This window comes from Cavia porcellus, unplaced genomic scaffold, assembly GCF_034190915.1.
Source record: "Cavia porcellus strain 051 isolate PalLab524CR breed Dunkin Hartley unplaced genomic scaffold, mCavPor4.1 scaffold_16, whole genome shotgun sequence".
In the NCBI taxonomy this organism is placed as follows: Eukaryota; Metazoa; Chordata; class Mammalia; order Rodentia; family Caviidae; genus Cavia; species Cavia porcellus.
Window position 1 is genome coordinate 19,878,093 of NW_026947499.1, and position 20,687 is coordinate 19,898,779.

The window sequence follows — 20,687 nt, forward strand, 5'->3', positions numbered from 1 at the left end:
GCCAGCCTTGTGGCCACAGAACCTCGTCTCTCCAGGGCTTACATCCATCTGCATAGAGCCCCACACTGGGGGAAGTGGGGTGCTCTCAAGTACTCCTGCTAGGAGAGGGAACCTGGTTGGGATCCTGGCCTCACCTGCTGGCTGCATCCATGCCTTGTGGGTGGGCCCTGGGAGGGAAGGGAGTAGTTCCTTTACAGAAGAAGGGAAGGGGGTGATGCTTAGCGCTCTATAAACAAACTCCAGCCCCATGCTGTGGCACATGAATGAGTAAATGCTGAATGAATCAACAAGGGCACTTGAGCCAGTCAGACCCTTCCCAGAAAGTATGCCCTTCCGCACCACTGTTACCATGAAAAAGCCAAGCAAGGTGCCAGATGTGATGAGTGTACACAAAAATCAAAATGCCACACTTCAGGTTTAGGATGTTCATTAGCAGTGTCTATGGTTCCCTTCTGGTTTTCCATGGACTTGCCACCTGATTCATTGTCTTCTGTTCTTTACAAAATCAGTGGTGTTATGTTTCAGAATGAGCCAGAAGGGAGACAGGGATTCAAACCAGGTGTTAGAATGTGCAATGCAAATTACACCTGCCCTCTAGGGTGCTTTTGTCAGTGCCTGGGTTCTCCAGAAGGTGCTGGGATGAGGGGGCCTTCCACAGGCTGTGCGGTCCAGGGAGAGAGGCCTCTGTCACTGCGGATTTCTACTGCTGACAGGCCCAGACTCTTAGGAAATATGTGCTTTTAAGAACGTCCACTAGTGTAGGTGTGGTTTTCCCCTTACATCTAATGTGTTTCTGCTCCCAGTCACCTGCCCTCCACCTCCCGTGATCCTCTTCCATGGCCATAAGAGGACCCAAGACCTACCCTGTCGCACTTTTACCCCGGGGACAGAGGCGTGAGCTACCTTTCCTTCCTCGGCCCCAGACCAGGAAGTCCTCAAGAGTGAACTTGTCTCATTCATTCCCCAGGTCCCTAAGCATGGGCACCTGTCCCAGAAACTAGAGAGGTAGATGAGTAGGGTTCAAGCCCAGGCTCAGCAGCAAGGCAGAGGAAGAGACAGGAGAAACACGGTGTGCGGCTTGGCCAGCACAGCCCAGCGCAGCCCCCTCTGAAACAGCCCTGTGGACATCCCAGGTATTCCAGGTAGGGCTTGGGTGAACCTCGATTTCCAATGCCAGTCTCTCAGGGTATTGCCTGCCTTAGCAAGCAGTTAACAGCTCTTGCATCCCCATGAGAATGAACCTGCGCCCAACCCTGCCCCCCAAGATGGGCTAGCAATGCCAGGCTATCCTCACATAATCCCAGTTAGTGCAGTTGACCATATTGTAGGCCCTCCTAGGGGTTTTCTCCAGATGTTCATTGGCTCAATTTGGCACATGTCCCTTTTCCCAAAAAATAGACTAGTGCTGTATCTAATTCCTGAATTTGGGAGCAATAGTTGGAATCACTGTCTGCAGGGCCTCTGCCCCCCACAGCCCTCACCATCTGCCAGATCTGCTGTGCCTCTCCAGCCCACCCTGCAGAGAGCCCAGTGTGGTGTGTCTCCGGCAGTGCCTTCTCAATTCCCTTTCTTGTAGGAAGAGAGGCCAGCAGGCTGTTGCCGGCCCAGGTGAGCTGCTTTCAGCAAGGACTGCTCAGACGATAGCGCTGCTCCCTTGCAGTGATTGCCTTTTAGGGAAGGCCGTGCCAGCCATCCTCCCCACAGCCACCTTCCCCTAGAGCCTGGGCCTCGGAGGAGCCTTCTGTTTCCTGTGAGCAGAATTGTCCTGAACCTGCCCTGTACAGGTGAACATGCAAATTTTCAGGGCCAAGGGCTAACAGGAGATTAAGGGGCTAGGACTCCCCAGACAGAAGTTTTCACAGAGTCTATGCCCTACAAAATGGGAGACAGAATAAATGGCCCTTACCTGGGAGTGCCACCTACTCTGCCAGGTTTGTATTTGGGCCCTGCAGACCTGGAGCTAAAACAGACCTGCTCTTGACTCACAAGAGTTGCACTTATAGCCACAAACCCACCCCAAGTATCTAAAGGGCTGACTCTGAGTTGTCTCTGGGAGTCAAAGGAGGACAGCAAGCCAGGAGGGCTTCAGAGGAGGTGATGTCACACACAACTGGACTTGGGAAGGCACAGAAGAATTGGTTGGGTAGTGGAGGTGGAAAGGCATTGGCAGAGACTCAAGCACAGAATTGGTGGCTTGACTCCAGACTAGGGAGAGATTGATCTCCAGCCTGATCCAAGTCATCACGGGCTGCGCACAGGAAGGAGTGGGAGACAGAATCCATGAAGTCCAAGGTCATGCCAGGCACGGTGGTGCACACCTGTAGTCCCAGCACTTAGGGGGCTGGGCAGAAGGATCACAGTGAGTTTGAGGCCAGACTGGACTACAAAGAAAGACCCTATCTAAACAAAACAAAACAAAATGAAGGAAAGAAATGCAAGATCATTCTGGTCCCTGACTACCTGACAGGAGTGGGATGAATCCTGTGTCCTCTGCAAGGAGTAAAACCTGGCAATAGTGGCTCATGCTTGGATCTCTAACGTGGAACATGGCCCTGGGCTTCTGCCCCCTCACATCAATTCAGGGGATGCCACAGGGGGGCTGTGGCAGTGGTAGAGGCTGGGACAGGGGATAGAAGCTTCCTTCCATAGGCCCAAAGGATTCCCTTTCTCAGTGCTGTGGTTGTGGTAAGGGCCAGCCCTGAGCTACCTCTAGCTGTGTGACTCTTAAGAATCACTCCCTGTCTCTGAGCTCTGGTGTTCAGGGCATAGCTATGGGAGGCTGTCACAAAGACCACCCGAGTGGTGTCTAAATAGCTTCCCAGGAGACAAGCTCTCCCAGCTCTGGACTAATGGGCCTGATAGCTGACAGGGAGAACAGTTACATGGCCCTAGGAACAGGGGCAGAGGGCGAGAGCCTGGTCCTTACCTCTGCACACCGGCTCTGCTCAAGGACGTTCCTCATGCCTTCTCTGTGCTGGCTTTTCATAAGGTGCTGCAGAGCTGCAGCTCTGAAAGGCATGGTATTGTTTGCTGCTCTCTGTGCAGATGTCTCAGCTCCTTGTCTCATCCAACTTGAGCATTGCAAGAGGTGGAAGATGGCTGCTTCATGCAGCCCCCCAGCTGTCCAGTGGACGGTTCTTGTTTCAGTATTTGCCAGCCTGCTCCTCCATTTGCCCTGTGGTCTGGTATAGAGGGTGCATTGGCTTGGGGCTGAGGGCTGCGCCTGTCTCCTGGGTCTAAGCAGCTTCTGTCCCAGGGCTGCTAGAGCAGGGTGGACCAGCACCTCTCTGTAGGCATCAGAAGATGGCAGGGACAGCGCAGGAACAGGGGTTCTGGACATCCTACCATGGCGACAGATAACCAAAGTTCCAAAACCTCATACTGCAACCAGGCCCCATGCTGAGGAAGAGGAGGCAGTGTCATGTGCAGCATTGGTCCATTCTGCACAGGAATTTCAATGGCTGGTTGGCTATGGGGACCCATTTCATAGCCTGCTAGCTGCTCCCAGGGCCCTCAGGTCCTGTACCCGAGATAGGCTCCTCGGTACTTGTTCACTTATCATGTCCTGTTAGCCAGGCCTCCCCTGCACCTTGACTGAAACGTGGGTAGTTTTCATGTGTGCTCATCAGGTGCCATGCTAATCATGGAAGCAGCTGGCTATGGGCAGCCACAGCAGGGTGGGTATAGGCTGAGGGAGAGAGAAGGAAGGTCTCGGAGGTGGCAGGGACCCAGGGATCCTAGGAGTGGTAGGTGACCCAGCAGAGCCGCTGGGGCAGGGAGTACTCAAGGGTGGGCCAAACTGGTGTCCTTCTGCTGGCAGCAGCTGCTAGAGTTCCATCATCGCCCTCTTTGGCCCAAGTGTCCCACCTGTAAGAGTTGGTCACATGGCTGGGTCACCACTTATGTAAAAAGATGTGTGCTTGACCTGAGTGCCATCATAGGGGACAGACGCAGTGGATGTGTGCAACACAGCCATGCAAAAGAGGAATCTACAGAACCACACATACATTGTTTACCATCGGTGATGAGGTGGTCTCAGGTGAGGACATCATACTTCATCCTCTGGAAGATTAGAAGTTGGAACGTCCTTGACTGGGCAGTGTGTTGCCACTGTGGCAGGTTCCATGAGATGTCAGGCAGAGTGTCCCAAGCTCCACCCAAAGCAACCCTCCTCATAGCCTGTACCTGCTATCATACAGGGCATCTGGCGGATCCCTGTGGATGAGATTGACCGACCAGGCAGCTTCGCCTGGCACATGAACCGCTCCATTGTGCTGCTGCTTAAGGTGCTGGCCCAGCTTCGGGACCACAGCACCCTGCTGAAGGTGTCCTCCATGCTGCAGCGGACTCCGGACCAGGGCAAGTGAGTGAGCTGCCTCTGCACACAGCCTGGCACATGGCGGTGCTGCTGTGGGCCAGTCATCCACCCAGGGCTCTGTCTCCACCACCCCGACATAGCCCTGAGGCCTGCTTTTCTTCTCAGGGTATTATTCTGCCTCAGTGTCTGTGACCTAAAAGACACCACTCCTGGGCCCTAGCAACCTGGAGCCAACACAGGTTCGCTCCATTGACTGCAGTTTCCACATCTAGATGCTGGACAACCCAGGCTTCCTTTTCCCCTTACATCTCCCCCAATCTGGGGCTGTCAGGTGCTGGCAGGTTAGGAGGAAACCAGTTTAGATCATAGCTATGTAGCTCAGAGGAAGGCTAGTATAACTAGATAGGCAGCAGAAGCCTGGTCCTCAACAGGAACCAAGAATCCCTCCACTAGAATGGGAACAGACAGACCAGAGGGGCACCCGCACAGCTGTTACATGCAGGGGTTATGGGTATCACAGTAGAAACAGCTCACAGGTGGACTGAACTGATGGTAAAGCCTGGAGCTGAGTCAGCCATGCTCCTGTATCCGCACTGCATCACCTTCTGTTCTGCAGTGGCAACCGTGAACTCAGAGAGGCCTCCAGCTGGTCCTAGGGGACCCCTGAAGATAGGCCTGCACCCCTCCTCAGCCCTGCCTATGGCAGCAGGAAGGCTGAGCCATGGTGGCTATGCCCTTGGAGGCTCAGGGGAGCCAACTGCAGTCAGACACATTGAATTTGAAGGGTGAGGTTCAAGGTTTTGGGGGAGTAGACCTCAGTAGGTAGAATACAGAGACAAATAGACATTCTTGAGGCAGAGGCACACAGGGTACCGAGTGGTGTCTGGCACATTCTCATCTTTTCTGACCACCCCTGTGTGACCATAGGAAGTATCTGCGAGATGCTGACCGCCAGGTCCTGGCACAGCGGGCTTTCATCCTCACTGTGAAGGTGCTGGAGGACACACTGAGTGAGCTCTCGGAGGTATGTAGCCTGCCCCCACTCTCCCCTAACCTGTGAACATGCTCCCAGGCCTTCCCCAAGTGGTGATCCTGATGCAGCCACTTCCTCCACACACACACCTTAGGCAGGTCCCCATGTCCCCACATGTCCTAGGCAGGGAATACCATCCTCGCCAGTGAACATGCAAGCTCTTAGTGAGGCTCCAGCACTCTGTGATTAACGTAGGAAATGAAAACCCTCTACATAGCTGAGCCTCTTTACACTATGACCTGAGTAGGGTGGGTTCCTTAGCCATCCCTGTGTGGGCTGAGCAAGGCTTCTGTAAGCACCTCCTCCCTTTGCACCCTCTAGGCAGGTACAATGGCCCCCCATTTCATAGCACCTGAAGTCCAGAAGTTTAAAAAACCTGCCTAGCAGGTGGTGCTGCTGGGAACTGAGCCAGCTGGGAGCTGAACCAAGACTATTGTCTGCAGAGCACATGCCTAACAAATGGAGCTGGCTGGGGCTTGATGCAGGTACTCAGCATCATGCCCTAAGCCTGGGAGTGACCTCACCAGCCTCACTTTATGCTAGAGGCCAGAAGGACTTGGCTCTGCCCCAAGAATGCCTCATAGCTCCAGGCAGGTCTCCTTCCCATAAAAACCCCAAAGTTCACCTTACAAAGCCACAGGAGAGCCAAGAGGATCAGGATTATTACTCAGCAAGTAACAATCCGTTTGACCTGATTACCTGGGTAGGTCATGGGGTAGCCAGTATATAGGAGGGAAGGTCTCTGGGCCTACTGTCCTTCTTGAGGATTGAGATATAGCAGTTCCTGGCTAGTAGATATCCAGAGCCACAGTGGTGTTGGGTGGGAGAGGCAGTCCAGAGGTGCTTTGTTGCAATGGAGACAGCAGTGACTTGTCTTTGGTTTCCTTGTAGGGGTCAGAACGCCCAGGGCCAAAGGCCTGTGGCATCCCCAGAGCCAGGATGACCACTGATGTGTCACATAAGGCCAGCCCTGAGGATGGTCAGGAGAGCCTCCCCAACCCCAAGAAGACTCCTCTGGCTGATGGTTCAGGACCAGGGCCTGAACCGGGGACCAAAGTGGGCTCCCTCAACCACCGGCCTATGGTCATGGATGCAAGAGACAGTGCAGACCAGGGTGGGGAGCAGAAGGACAAGGAGAGTCCTCGAGCAGGACCCACTGAGCCCATGGACACAGGGGAAGCTGCCATTTGCCGCCCAGACTTGGAACGGACACCGTCCCTACTGCCAGGCCGCCCTCTGAGAGATCAGGGTCCTGAGAGCCGCCCAGCCGAGCTGTCCCTGGAAGAGCTGAGCATCAGCGCCCGGCAACAGCCCACGCCACCCACGTCAGCCCCAGTAGTACCCACTGCCAACGCTGGCCCTACCACTGCCTCGGGGGCCAGGGGCAGCAGCCACCCCGAGGAACCACCCCTGCAGCCCAGCCGCAAGAGGAAGCTCTTGGAGGACACAGAGTCCGGCAAGACACTCCTGCTGGATGCCTACCGCGTGTGGCAGCAGGGCCAGAAGGGTGTGGCCTATGACCTGGGCCGCATTGAGAGGATCATGTCAGAGACCTACATGCTCATCAAGCAGGTGGGCGAGCGGTGAGATTGCATGAGGGAGGTGTGTGCCAGTCCACAGACTGATCTGCTTGGCCTCTCCAGGAAGCCCATTCCTGGGTGTCCAGATGTGCCAGGGCCTGCCGCTGGGGTGGATTTAGATACCATGATCCCTGCATGCCCACTGTACACCAGCGTGGGGGTGAGGGGTGTTTTTGAGGTTTTCTGTAATGAAGCAGGCCATACATTTAGTCAAAAAACAATGAACTTTAAAATGTTTAAACTCAACCTTACTCTTGTTGATCCAGCCCAGGGAGACAGAAGCCCCATGCAGGGGCCTCTGGATGCCTTTAGATCACTTCTTCCCTTGGAGGCTTCCTGTGGCTGCAGTGCCTTGAGTGTTCCCAGACAGGCCATTGGCATTCTCATTTTTCCATCCTCCCCTCCTGCTCCCCACCCTCACCCCATTAGTGAGGATTGAACCAGACTCTTGGCATTGAGCAACATCCCCAACCCTTTTTTTTTTTAATCTTTGAAAAAAATTTTTTGGTTTTTTAAAGACAGTTTTACTACACAGTTCATGAATGTAGCACAGGCTGGCCTTGAACTTAGCCTGGGATTACAAGTGTGTGCTACAGTACCTAGCTTCTCTCTCTCTCTCTCTCTCTCTCTCTCTCTCTCTCTCTCTCTTCTTTCTTTCTTCCTCTCTCTTTCTTTCTTTCTTTCTCTCTCTCTCTGTCTCTTTCTTTCTGTCTCTCTTTCTTTCTCTCTGTCTCTCTTTCTTCCTTCCTTCCTTTCTTTCTTTCTTTCTCTTCCTTTCTTTCTTTCTTTCTTCCTTTCTTTCTCTTTCTTTCTCTCTTTCTTTCCTTCTTTCTGTCTCTCTTTCTTTCTCTCTGTCTCTCTTTCTTTTTTTCTTTCTTTCTTTCTTCCATCCTTCCTTCCTTCCTTCCTTCCTTCCTACCAGGGATCAAACTCACAACCTAGCACTTGCCATGCAGGCACTTATGCTGCTGAGCTAAATCCCTGACCCATCTTTTTATTTTTTGAGAGAGAGTCTCACTAAATTGCACAGGCTGGGCTTGAATTTGAGAGTCCCCATTAGCCTCACAGAGTACTGGAATTACAGGTAAGCACCACAATGCCGAGCGACTCCCCCCACCACTTTTAATGTATAGGTACATACTCTTTCTTTTCTATTTATGAGTATTCCCACAGGAAGAATCAGCAGAACTTCAGCGACCAGTGCAAATGGTGTGACCATTCCTGAGAAACAGCTTTAAGAGATTGCCTGTCTGCCTCACCAGCATTGAGCATTACTTCCTGTTTTCATTTTTCTTTTTCTTTTTCTTTTTTTTTTTTTTTTTTTTTTTTTTTTGGTACTGGGGATCGAACTCTCGACCTTGTGCTTACCAGGCAGGTGCTATTGCTGCTGAGCGAAATCCGCGGCCACTCCATTTGTTTTGGTTGCTGATTACTTAGTAGACTGTTCAAGTGCTGGTCCTTTCTTTGCCGGCTGGCCGGAGCTTTTCTCTGCCATGCATGCTCCTCTGACCTTGGTTAGCAGTGTATAGCTATTGCTCTTAAGCCCTACCTGCTGCTCTGAGGAACCCCCACAACTCCCCAGTCTCTTTCTGATGTCTCGGACTCCAGGATGCTTGGCACAGCCCAGATCTGCCCACTGCCCAGATCTAGGCTTCCTGCTCTGGTCACAGCCCTCCATCCCATCCACCTGAGGGACGGGCTCTAGCTCAGAAGATTACTCCTGCCAAAAGCTACCTTAAAGCAGTCAGGCTTCAGCTGAATTTGAAGGCTTGGATGGGGTCTGAGTTCCCCCTGCCAGCCTGAGCTCTTAAAGACACAACTAGCCACAGAAATTAACTGGTGGTCAGAAGGGTAACTGGATCGCCTTGCCTGGCACTCCCATCTGGGAGACGGGAGTACACCTTCCCACAGGAGTGCCAGGAGGACCTGGACATAGTCAATAGTGGGCAATGCTCTTCACAGGACTGGGGACCTCCCCATAGGCTGATATGTGCTGCCTGAGGCACAGGGCTGGGAGGAGGCCCAACACTCAGGCCTTCTGACCTTGGTCATCTCCTTGCTCAGGTGGATGAAGAGGCTGCACTGGAGCAGGCTGTGAAGTTCTGTCAGGTCCACCTTGGGGCTGCTGCCCAGAGACAGGTAAGCCTGACCCACACCTAGGCCCAGGTTGGAGGTCAAGCACAGTGGTCGGCGGTGGCCAAGGGGAGAAAGGACCACGAGGTGGCTGAACCTTGGGCTAGTGGCACATCCCAGCTGTGTTACCTGTGGATACATGACCTGAGAGCTCTCCTCTCCTGCTCCCTTTCCCATAGACAGGGAGATGCTCTCTAGCCCACTGACCTCCCCAGGAAAGGTCCTTCTGTTCAGGATGAAGCTGGAGAAAGTGATGGTTAGAGTCAGGCTGATTAAGAGCAAAGGGGAAGGGGAAGAAGGGAGAGATGCACCCCTTGGAAGGAGCTATATGATGGGGGGACTTGGGGCTTAGTCTTAGAGTGTGGTGGGAGTGTGGTATTTATTAGGCAGAGCTGCAGTCACTGTTGGTTTGAGAGGATGGGGCTAGTACAGGGCCCAGGCGAGGATGGCAGGGGCCCAGAGATGGTGAGATGGTGAAGTGGCATGTTGGGATGTTGAGGAGGTGGCAGGGCAGAGGTGGGGTGAGACCCTTTCTGGGAAGTACCTGGGCAAGGGCACCCAGCCAGGGTTAAGATTGGGTTCTGTTGAGTCTGACTGACAAGAGAAAGGCTAAGGAGGCAGAAAGATCAGGTGCCCCTTCCAGGTGCCCAGTTCAATCAAGACCCCTGAGTGTGAGGAGCCCTAGTGAAGGTGCCCTTGCAGCCCTTAGCATGGACCCAAGGCCGGAAGAGGACGCAAACAGGGCCATGCACCACAGTAGGACCACAATTGCGGGGGAAGTTTGAGACAAGATAGAACAGTGTCCAGGAAAGAGTGTTCAAATAGCCACGGCCAGGCCAGCAAGGATGGGGCCCATGAGTTACAGGGCCGCAGTGTGATGGGAAGGGCTTGAACAGAAGTAGGGTAAGGAGTTGGGGCTTTCGGGAAAACCCCAGCCCAACGGAAGGCTAATGGGGACAGTGTGACCTACAGGAAGGGTCTTGGTGACTGAGGCAGGTAGGCTGGGAGCCAAACTCAGTGGGAGGATTATTGAGGAAGCCTGATAGTGTTAAGAACCTGCCGGTCAGAGAGCTGGGCTTGTCATTTGAGCAGGTCTAGCCTTTTGTCCCAACTGGTGACCTGACAGCCCTGGGCTATGTCATCCCAGGAGGGCCAGCAGCTGGCAGGTAGCCACCGTGGGGTTCCAGAAAGGCTTCATGTCAGTAGAATGGGGCATCAGTTACCATTCCCGATGATGTCCTAGGTCTGTGGAAGCCTTGAGGCTTCCCCATTGACCAAACAGGTGGGGGGCCAGGCAGGGTTCACTGAATGAGCAGGTGGCCCCAGCCCCACAACTGAGGACCAGAATCCTTGGTATGATGTAACCCAACCTGCCAGCAGCCCTCACCACTTCATTACTGTCCAAGTAGCCAAAGTGCTCAGCACAGTGGCCACAGACTCTCCTGGTCTTCAGCACAGTCTTCCCTACTCCTTGGGACAGGAGTAACTGCAGAGGCCCTTATGTGGTAGGCCTAGGCCAACCCATCCTGCCTCCTCCACCAGCCCAGTGTGAACCATGACTGTTCAGGAGAGAAGACTGTTTCTCACCCACATGGGAAGCCACCCTTCCCATTACTCATGTGAACTGGCAAGGCCGGGTATAGTCTCATTTCTTAGCTGAGAAGACCGAAGCCAAAGGAGACCACTAGCAGCCAAAGCATGCATTGGGACCTCTGAGTGGTGGGTTGGCAGAAGTTTTTGTCAAGACGGCCTGGTCGGTGGGGCTGGCCAGTGTGAAGGAACTGGGATCCTTTTGGGTTGTCTGCTGCTAGGAACTCAGGCCATGCCCCAGTGGTACCCTCCTGGGCTACAGAGCCCTTGTGTGGGAGAGCCAGCCTGACAGCCTGAAATCCCTTCCTGTTGGTGTTCTGACCTCTGCTCACTCCCTAGACCCCAGTGGGGCAGGGGCTTCCTGAGAGTGCCTCAGATCCTCTCATTATGTGACTGGCCTGTGACTCGAACCCTGGACCTAGACTGACACTGCTGACGACCAGCTGCTCTGCCCTGGTCCTCTCCTCGAGCCCAGTCTCAGGAGGCCATTTCCTGCTTCCCCGTCTCCCAGTGCTGGTGCATTTTGTTCCCTTCTTTTGAGGGAAGCCAGAAATAGTAGTGCACACCTATAAGCCTATAATTGCACCACTCAAGAGGCTGAGGCAGAAGGGCTGCTGTGAGTTCAAAGCCAGTCTGAACTACATAGTGAGACCATGCTTCAAAAAAAAATCTCTGGGGAGAGGTACTTAGAAGGCCCCACTCAAGCCCCCAGCAGGCTTCGCTGTCAGCATATCCATGTCTCTGGGGGTGTGGAATGCAGGATACTGTTCAGGTCCCCTCCTGGGCCACCGCCCCTTGGGGTAGGCACATGGGACAGTCACAGCTATCCCGACTGCCCTCTGACCACACCGGGTAGAAGGGAGCTGTGGCTCTCTACATCACTGCCTGCCTCACGGGAAGCATCTGTTTGATTCCTGGCGTATCCCAGTTGCCATGGCAGACCTGCGCTCACCGAGAGGGTACTGTGGACGTGTGGGAGGGTCGGTGCGGTTGCCTGTGGCTGGAACCCGCTCCTAAGTGAGGACAGGGACACAGCACTCTACCTTCCCCCACGTGTCTGCCCATGCTGCCACCAGGGCTGCTGCAGCACTACCAGTACCGTCAGGGGCCACCGGAGGACTGAGAGCCAGGCCTGTCCTCCTCTATGTAGCACCAGTCTGGGGCTTATCCCAGACACCCATGATGTGGCCACATGGAGCTGGGCAGAGGGCCAGCCTGCCTGTCTCCCTCTTCCCCTCCCCCTTTTTTGACTTGCTGTATAGTTCAGCCTGGCCTTGAACTCCCTGTGTAATCCAGGCTGGCCTAAAACTTGCTACAATCCTTCTGTCTCAACCTCTTGTGCATCACCACGCCCAGCTGAAGGGCATTTCAAGCCAGCAAACCTCAGAAAAAACAGGTCATCAGTGGAAGTCAGTAGCCTTCCAAGCACTGAGGTGCCCGCCAGTGGGCAGAAGACTCTTACACTGGCAGGAATGGGGTTGGGGTCTTGCTTTTCCTGTGCAGTGGGCCTGGTGCTGGGGAGACGATTGAAGACTAGAGCTTGGTCCCTCAGCTCTGCTGTGAAGACTGCTCTGCCTCACCTTTGAAGCACGTTTCTAGGTGCCATAGCCTTCATACCTGTCCCAGGAGGTCTGGGCTTTGGAGGGCGGGAGTGGTCCTGTGTAAAAAGCCCTGAATATAACTTGTGGCAGAGGGAAATTTGCAAAGGAAGACTTGGGGACCTCTGAGGGCTCAGCTCATCTTCGAGCCAAAGGCCCATGGCAGGGCCACTGTGTGGTCAAGCTGCAAAGACCCTGATTGGCCAAGCAGGGTGGGTGGACAGCATCAGCGTCCATGACTGTGGAGGCACAGCTGATTGCAGTCCTGAGCTTGGGAAGTAAGACTTGCAGTGTTCCTTGAGGGACCTTCCCACTAGTGGTCCTTGGGGAGTTACCCTCCAAGATTGACACCTGCAGTCCCCAGGTTGGGCCCTTTTCCCCAACACCTGCAATCATGGCTAGATGTACTTTCAAGTTGGCCTCCTGGAGTGAGGGGAAGACCACCTGCAGGTCTTGAGTTCATTAATCACAGGCCGGATGTCTCCTAGAGAGGGATGCTGGGGTCCCCACTTGTGTGCTAGCATCAGCCATGTCCTGACAGAATGCCTCTGGATATTGCTGGCAGCATTGTGCGGCTTGAAGAGACACATTCAGGGTGGTGTTGGCACCCTGGGTCCAGATGACGTATCCTGTTAAGCTGGTGTACATCAGGGACCCTATGAGCTTAGAGCCCCCTGTTCCTGCTGCCCTCACCTCTCCTCTGTCTTCACAGGCTTCAGGAGACACACCCACCACCCCCAAGCACCTCAAGGACAGCCGAGAGACCTTCTTTCCTGCAGCTGTGGTTCCCACCACACCTGACCCCGTGCCAGCTGATGCTCTGCAGAGGCCCAGTGACACCCATGCCAAGCCTCGCTCTGCTCTGGCTGCCGTTACAGCCATCATTAGCTGTTCTCCCTCAGCATCTGTCTCCACCCTAGACCCATCCAAGGACTCGGGAACCCCTCCAACCAGACCTGAGGCCACCCCCAGCATGGCCTCTCTGGGTCCAGGTGAGTCCCATTCCAGACCACCCGGTGGCATGCGGCCCCCATATGCAGCTGTGCCGGAGATGTGCCCAGGCCCTTACCGCTAGCAAACAGGGAGAGTATGGGTAGAAGCGGGGAGGTACCCTTCAGCATGGTGATCCAGCCTCACTGCTCATCCATTTGACAGACCCTAGCAACACCAGTCACCTCAGTTGGCACATCCTGCATCTATCCATCTGCCCTAGCCCTGGCCCTTAACAGTGCTGGGAATTGAACCCAGGGTCTTATCCATGCCAGGCAAACCTTCTACCACTGAGCTACATGTACCCCAGATCTCAGTTGCCTACGTTGGCCTTCAGTTTGTGGTCTTAACCTCCTAAAGCGGAGCTGGGACTGGGGATATAGCTCAACAGTTTGAGCCCCAGTACCACAAAGATGAATAAATAGGGTTGGTAATGTGGCTCAGTACTTGAGTTCAATCCTTAGTATCATAATCATCGTTATCATCATCATCCTCTCAGTCGGGTGAAAAAAGAGGAGGGAACGAGGGCAGATAAGGCTCCCTGGTAAGCCTGGCATAATCCAAGACCCCCAGCACCTGGCCTCAGTAATCCTTGAGAACCAGTTCTGCCCTAGCCCCATCACACACTCATGGGCAAGGCAGACGCAAGCCAGCCAGAATAGGGGTAGGGGGTGGGTCAGTGGACTTGTAAAGAAAAATAGGATGGGGAGCCTGGCTGGCTCCATTCGTGGGAGCCTACGTCTTTCTAAAAGCCAGGGCCTACTGGAAGGGAAGCCTGCTGGCAGGGCTGGCCAGGGCCTTTCCTTGGAGCAGGGGCCTTGAGGCAGCAGCACAGAGGGCCAGTGAGTAGGATGGAGGTTAAGACCTCCATCGGTGGTAAGGCACACCCCTAGTTCTGCAGCTGTAACTGTACATCTGGGCTCATCTCTGAAGTGTGCCCTCCAGGATCTGGGTTCTGTGGCCAAGCTGTGAAGACCCTGTATTGGATATTACACAGACATTCCTAAAATAGCTCACCTCTCAAGTTGGTGGCTCCAGCAGACACAAGCCTGGTGGGTGTGTTCCCTGTGCCCCCAGGGACCACTCAGGGGTGGATCTGCCTCCTTGGCCTGTGGTTTCAAGCCTTTCCCTGCTTCTCCCGCATGTTAGGGACCCAGCCTCTGTTCTTGCCTGCGGGCCTGTGCCGGCCCACAGTCTGAGTATCATTCCTGAAAGTCTGCCTTTCTCCCAGTCCCAGTCCTGTGATTGAGGGTCACTTCTGAACCTGTTGCTTTCAACTATGTGACATGAGCTGGGTCATTCTTGCTGTACACATAGCAGGAGTACCTGGCGGAAGGGCGACTTGAGCACCCTTGGTCAGCCATCTGTCCCCACAGGCCATCCTGCCGGGCTGGAGGCTGAGGCTGGAAGACCCCACTCTGCTCTTTCCCAACTCAGGCCTCAAGTGCGGGTTTTCATCTGGTGCTATCCCCAGGTTCCTTTGGAGAATCCTGTAAGCGTAAGGACCCTCTAACCCAGTGGATCACAAGCACAGGCCATGGTCACTTGTTCCCAGAAGAGCCTCTTGAAGGCCACAAGAGAAAACTGCTAAAAAACTGTAGATGGTGATTCCACTACCGTGTTACCTGGGCTGTTCTCTCTGTGCCTCAGTTTCCTGCAGAGAGTGAATAAAGGAGATAAAATGGGCCTAGGGCAGCGCTTAGCAGTAAAGTCTCTGCAGTGTTGGTGTGGGTTTATTCGGTAGTAGTGATTTCAAAGTGCAGTGGTGATGAGTCCACGGCCTGATAGGCGGTGTTGGTTTACTCAGTCCCACAAGGACCCCGCTCCCATCCCTCCACCTTGGGACAGGTGCCTGCCCCTTGTTGCCGTTGTCTTGCGGTATCTGAGGGCCAGGAATCCAGGTCTAATCCTTACTCAGGGTTGCAGGCAGTTGCCGTCAAGCCACGAGCTTGTCATCCGGGCTGCATAACAGCCTCAGGTCCTCAGTGGACATTGGCTACAGGTTTCTTCTCTTCCCTGCGGGGGTCTCTGTGGACAACCAAGTGTCTCCATGTTGTGGTGAGCCAGTGAGCCAGTAGAGCATGAAGAAAGCCACAGCCTCCATCCTTTTCCCTTTGATATTTTGGAAACCAGGTATTGCTGTGTGCCTCAGGCTAACCTCAGATTTGCAGTGTACCTCGGGCAGGCCTTGCACTTGTGGTCCTCCTGCCTCAGCCTCTCGAGTGTGCAGATTACCCAGCCAGAGTACAGCACCTCTTGTTACCTAATCTTAGAAGGGCTGACTGACCATTGCAGGCGGCCACATGCCAGCCTGTGTGAATCCAGGAGGAGCCTTGAGTGGATGTTAGTGGGGTACCTGGAGGCCGGCCACCTTCAGCCCCTCTCTGCCTAGCCTACCCTCCCTCAGACAGGCCCAGCCCACAATTCACATCCTTTTTTCTTCTGTTGAAAGGGAAGAGTTTCTGTTTCTAAATGTACACTCTTCAGCCTAGAAAGTTGATCTTTTTCAGTTTTTTTCCCCAAAATTAGATTCAATGGCCTTTTCTCAAAATGAAGCTCTTAAATGAGCTGACAGCTGACAGTGTGTGCCCTCACCAGCCTGGCGGAGGGGCTCTGCCTCGGGCCCTAGCACCTGATCCAGCACACTCCCTGATTTCCATGCCTGCCTGCCCCAGACCTACCGTAGAACCAATAAGCAAAGAGCAGTTGGCCAGCCCTGCTGGCGTGAGTGACCTGGTGTTAGGGCCAGGCTGGGACAGGCCTGTTCCCCCAGCCGCACTCCGCAACCTCCAGCATAGGAAGAGCAGCAGGAGGAAGGCACTGGCCCTCAGTAAGGCCCGTGTTCCCCAGCATGACAGGGCAGCATGGCAGTGTGACCAGGGTCTCCTGTTCCCAGCGATGGTGGGGCCTGACTACAGAAGTACCCAGTGACTAGTGGGTGACCACGGGATGTGTCAGCCTGACGCCAAAGCTGTGACGGTGGCATATAAGGTTGGGAGTCAGGGCTGAGTGAGGACTGAGCCACCTGGAGGAGCAGGCACAAGGACAGATTCCTCCATGATGGTGTCCCAAGGTACATACAAGAAAGTCAGAATGGCAGCCACAGAGGAGCCCTAACAGGTGCCTTCCTAACAAGGCTGCCCCTCCCCCCACAGAGAAGGTGGCCAGCAGTGTCTGGTCTTGGCTTGTCATGCCCATTGCATGCATCCCCAATCCCCAGTGAAGGACTCACATTCTTGCCAGCCAGCGTTGCCCAGACCATGGCCCACACAGCAGACACTCCTCAGGGAGCTCGGCACTTGCCCTCAGCGCAGAGCACCTCCCCCAGGGAGGCCCAGGCACTGCCTGCCCCTGGGTGGTTTTGTGTGATGTCTGTCTCCTTGTTCACTGGGTGTCCACTCACCCCGTGCTAGTGTCTGGTTTTGTGTTGAGTTGGCTCTGCAGCTTCTGGGACAGTGCTGGGGCTGAGTGAGAAGAGAGCCCACTCCCCTGAGGCTGCAAGGCCTTCTATATAGGTAGAGCTGAGCAGGACGGGAAGGTGGAGAGCCTTCTCATGAGCACAGTTGAAAGCCCGAGTGCCAGCCTTAGGATGGTCTTAAGAGGCCAGACAGGATGTAAGTCAGTGCCGGCCCCCCAGACACAGAGCCTGGGGATATCCAGCCCAGACCTGGTGCCAGACCACGAGTCTGCCCTGGGAGAGAACAGTTGTCCTGTGCTTGGGACACCTGGCCAGCTGGTTTCTGGACGTCACCTGAGGCCCTTTTTGCAGGCTGGAGCCCTACTAGGTCCCAGTGGAGGCCTGGGCACCCACAACACTGATGCTAAGTAGTGGCCTGGCTAGCAGCCACAGGTGCAGCCATACCCCTTGAGCCCATCAGTTCTTGGCACAACCGGGGACAGTTTCAATCCCTGCCTCTTGCCAGGGAAGGAGTGGTCTGGCCTGGTAGGAGGGCATGGCACCTGCATATGCTCCGTCTACTTTGGTCACAGTTGGGTTCTGGTTGCCTCTCCTGTGAGCCAAGGAAGACGGGAAACATCTCCACACACCCGAAAGCCCACCCTCACTAGTGTTTTACCCCAGCCCATGGGCCGTGCAGTCTCGGCTGTGGCCTTGCCTGTGTCCGCTGTCCAGCTGTCCAGAGTAGGGCGACTGTTAGGTAAACAGTGACGACCCAGTGAAGAACACAGCCAGCCTGGATTTGGGGATTCCAGGCAAGACCTCCTAGAGTAACTCCAAATGATGAGTCCAAGTCCAGTTATTGAGCTGAGTCTTCTTGGATCGGGTGGGAGGTTGGCTGGGATAGGCTTTGTCGGGGTGAAGCAAAGTGGGAGATGAGACTAGGGGAGTGAGAATGGCTGAGTACGTGACTATAACAGGGGCGCTCTGACCTAGCGGGGGGATGGATTTGTGCCCAGGCCGGGGTGGAAGGAGTGGGCTGCAGGTTAGGGTTAGGGTGGGAGGCTGTGATTGTTCTTGGAGCTCAGGAACTAGGCGCCTGGTGGCAGGGGCGGGGGGCGGGAGACGGGAGACGCCGTACCTATCAGAGACCCCCTACACCCAGCGTCTATCTGGAGGCTGTTTCCTGAAAGTACCAGCTTGACCCCTCTGTGCACTTGTCCCAGAAGAGTACTTCTTGGTCCCCAAGCCACTCCTATGGAGATAGACAGCTGTCGGCCTAGGGTCCCCACAGTGGCCATATTCCCTTGCCAGGTGTGCCAGGACACACCTGGGGATACGGGGCCTGTACCCATGAATGGTCCTTGCCCTGTGAAGTGGGTGAGTTCATGTCTGTGCTGGCTTGTGTCCCCACAGAGGGAGAAAGGCTAGGAGGAGTGGCAGAGGGTACCAGCTTTCCACCCCAGGAGCCACCGCGCAGTCAGCAGGAGAAGACAGCCTCTGCTGGCCCTTCTTCAGAGCCACACTGCTGGCCAGTAGAGTCTGCCCCCCAGACAGGCACCGAGCCCACCTGCAGCCAAGGTAAGGCCAGTCTGTAGTGGCCCAACACCGGCTCCTGCAAGGCTGCATCACAGCCGGTAGCCAGTGGGGGCTTCCCTGCCGAGGCTCTGGGCCCAGAAGGCCAGCCCAGGATAGGCCTGGGGGAGAGGAGTTGGGAAGCAGAGGTAGGGTGGGCAGAGGAGCAAAGGAAAAACCCAGGCAGAGTGCGGTGTGGACAGTCTCCACAGCCTGTCCTCCACCACTGGCTTCTCAAAGGGGTTCTGGTAAGACAGACATCTTACTTGGGCCTCATGGCTGTCAGCGGAGCCCAGATGGGGCAGGAAAGCAACAAGCATGGATAAGGAGGAGCCTGGGCCCTGTCACTGAGGCATCCCCATGGGCAGCCGAGACAGAGCTTGCCCCAGCCTCTGTCTAGCCTGTTCCCACCCGTGTGCCACCCGGCCTGCTCCTCGGGGACTCTGCTGGCTAGGCCTCCTGCAGACCATTCAGGACAGCAGGACCTGGCGCCAGCCCGCGAAGATCAGGCTTGGGCTCTAAGCCCCATTCCTTTTAAAGCCATGGACTGCAGAGGAATGTGGAGCCTTGCCAGGGCAGCTGGGTTGCTCTCAGCTTACACAGCTCCCTAGAGGCTGCTGGGCCCCAGAGTTGCAGCCTACAACTGCCCCAGCTGCCTCCATGCTCAAGCAAACATAGCCCCTCGTTCACCCTGGGGTGTGAGAGGAAAATGGGTGCTTGGAGGCCAGCTCAGTGACTATACGTGGCTGAGGGACCAGCTCTGGGACTCAGTGTCCACTCTGTGGTACACAGGATGTGTGTCCTGGAATGATTTACAGGAACATAATTCATGATTTAGGGAAACATAATTCGTGTAAGCACAATGCCTGGGAAGCCCTGGGAAAGCCCAGGGAAGCTTCCTTGTGTCTCAGGTCCTGAACTCCCAGGGTCCCAGCCCCAGTGCCCACAGTCCAGAGCTAGTATTGGGACACTTGGGCCTGAGCTTCGCAGTTGCTCAGGATGAAGCCTACAGGGCCAGTGTGGCTGCATACCATTCTGTACGTGCTGTTAGTAAGGAGGAGGTGCTCTCGGTGCCTCTGTCTAACTGAGGGGAAACTGAGTTATGAGCAGGGGAGAGACAGGCAGTCCCTGGAATCTGCAAGTGAAGCTCAGCCCCTGAGGTCTCTCCCCACAGCTACCAGCTCCAAGGTCTCCAGCACTGGGAGCACCCAGCCACCAGAGGGCCATCCTGGTAAAGTTGAGCCCAGCCGGGCCAAGTCCCGCCTCCTGCCCAACATGCCAAAACTGGTAATCCCCTCGGCCACCACCAAGTTCCCCCCTGAGATCACCGTGACACCGCCCACCCCGACCCTGCTGTCCCCCAAAGGCAGCATCTCAGAGGAGACCAAGCAGAAGTTGAAGGTGAACGTGGGTGCCCTGCAAGAGGAACCAATGACAGGGAGCCTGGGGTGGGGCCCTGGGTTACCTGGGAACCTGGGGCAGGGGTTTGGGTTACTGGGGTAATGGAAGCCAGTTCAAGTTAAAGTCAGGAAGCCCGGGGTAGGGCCGCCTACCCCTGACCTGTGCCCTGCCCTGTCTGCAGTCGGCCATCCTGTCTGCCCAGTCAGCTGCCAATGTGAGAAAGGAGAGCCTGTGCCAGCCGGCCCTGGAGGTCCTCGAGACATCCAGCCAGGAGTCCTCACTAGAGAGCGAGACGGATGAGGATGATGACTACATGGACATCTAAGGAAGGCTGGCAGAGCCCCGCAGCCACATCCCGGGGGACCAGCCAGGCCGGGAATGCCCCTGCAGCCCGGGCTCTGGGCGAGCCAGAGGCCCATGTGGGGCACATTTCCCTGTTCAGCCGCTTGGAATCCTCCCTCCCCATATAGGCCGTCCACACCCACCAGGTGGACCTCAGAGGAGGCGGAGATGGAGGCAGAGGTGGCAGCCCATGTCACGGCATGAGGATGGCTCGATTTTGATCTTCACAGCAAGGCTGGCATCCTTTTCTATGAAATGTTGACTTTGTAAAGGTGCCCACACCCAGCCCAGCCAGTCACATCCACAACTGGACGCCAGGATGAGCTGGGCTCCGCCTGGGTCCCAGTGGTGGCAGCATCTAGGGCCAGGCTTTCCCACACTCTTTTTTGGTTTCTTTTCTAATAAAGATGGAACAGTAGTCTTTGCCTCTGCACACTCCAGGCTGGGAGGGGCTGGGGCCTGCCAGTTTCCGGACCTCCCAGCCCTTGGGCACCCAAGGGATCAGCAGTCTGGGGTGCAGGGAGCATGGGATATGTGGGGAGCAGGCCTGTGGTAAAGCTGGAGCTGGGCTGTAAGGGCATCAGGGGCATCCCCAGAGCTCACAGAGTGCAGGTAGGTGGGGCGCTTTAGGGGAGGTAAGGCTAAGCTGTGCTGAGGGGTTGGCAGTGGACACTGTGGGGACAGGAAGGAGGGACGGGTGGTGACACAGGCCTACAGTTGCAGCCATTCT

At 55.3% G+C, this 20,687-nt stretch overlaps 1 protein-coding gene across 4 annotated transcripts in view; it reads left to right on the forward strand.

Moving 5' to 3' along the window:
• The window catches only part of Cabin1 (calcineurin binding protein 1), a 153,438-nt gene extending 133,063 nt beyond the window's left edge, over positions 1 to 20,375 (forward strand). For all 4 annotated transcript variants that reach the window (XM_063225858.1, XM_063225856.1, XM_063225859.1 and 1 more), the window contains 8 exons: positions 4,200 to 4,363; positions 5,246 to 5,342; positions 6,243 to 6,923; positions 8,996 to 9,070; positions 12,965 to 13,244; positions 18,056 to 18,220; positions 19,389 to 19,615; positions 19,797 to 20,375. In XM_063225858.1, coding sequence (XP_063081928.1) covers positions 4,200 to 4,363; positions 5,246 to 5,342; positions 6,243 to 6,923; positions 8,996 to 9,070; positions 12,965 to 13,244; positions 18,056 to 18,220; positions 19,389 to 19,615; positions 19,797 to 19,940 — 1,833 coding nt within the window. In that variant the 3' untranslated portion in view covers positions 19,941 to 20,375. The remainder of the gene's footprint in view (positions 1 to 4,199; positions 4,364 to 5,245; positions 5,343 to 6,242; positions 6,924 to 8,995; positions 9,071 to 12,964; positions 13,245 to 18,055; positions 18,221 to 19,388; positions 19,616 to 19,796) is intronic.
• The last annotated feature ends 312 nt before the right edge of the window (positions 20,376 to 20,687 follow it).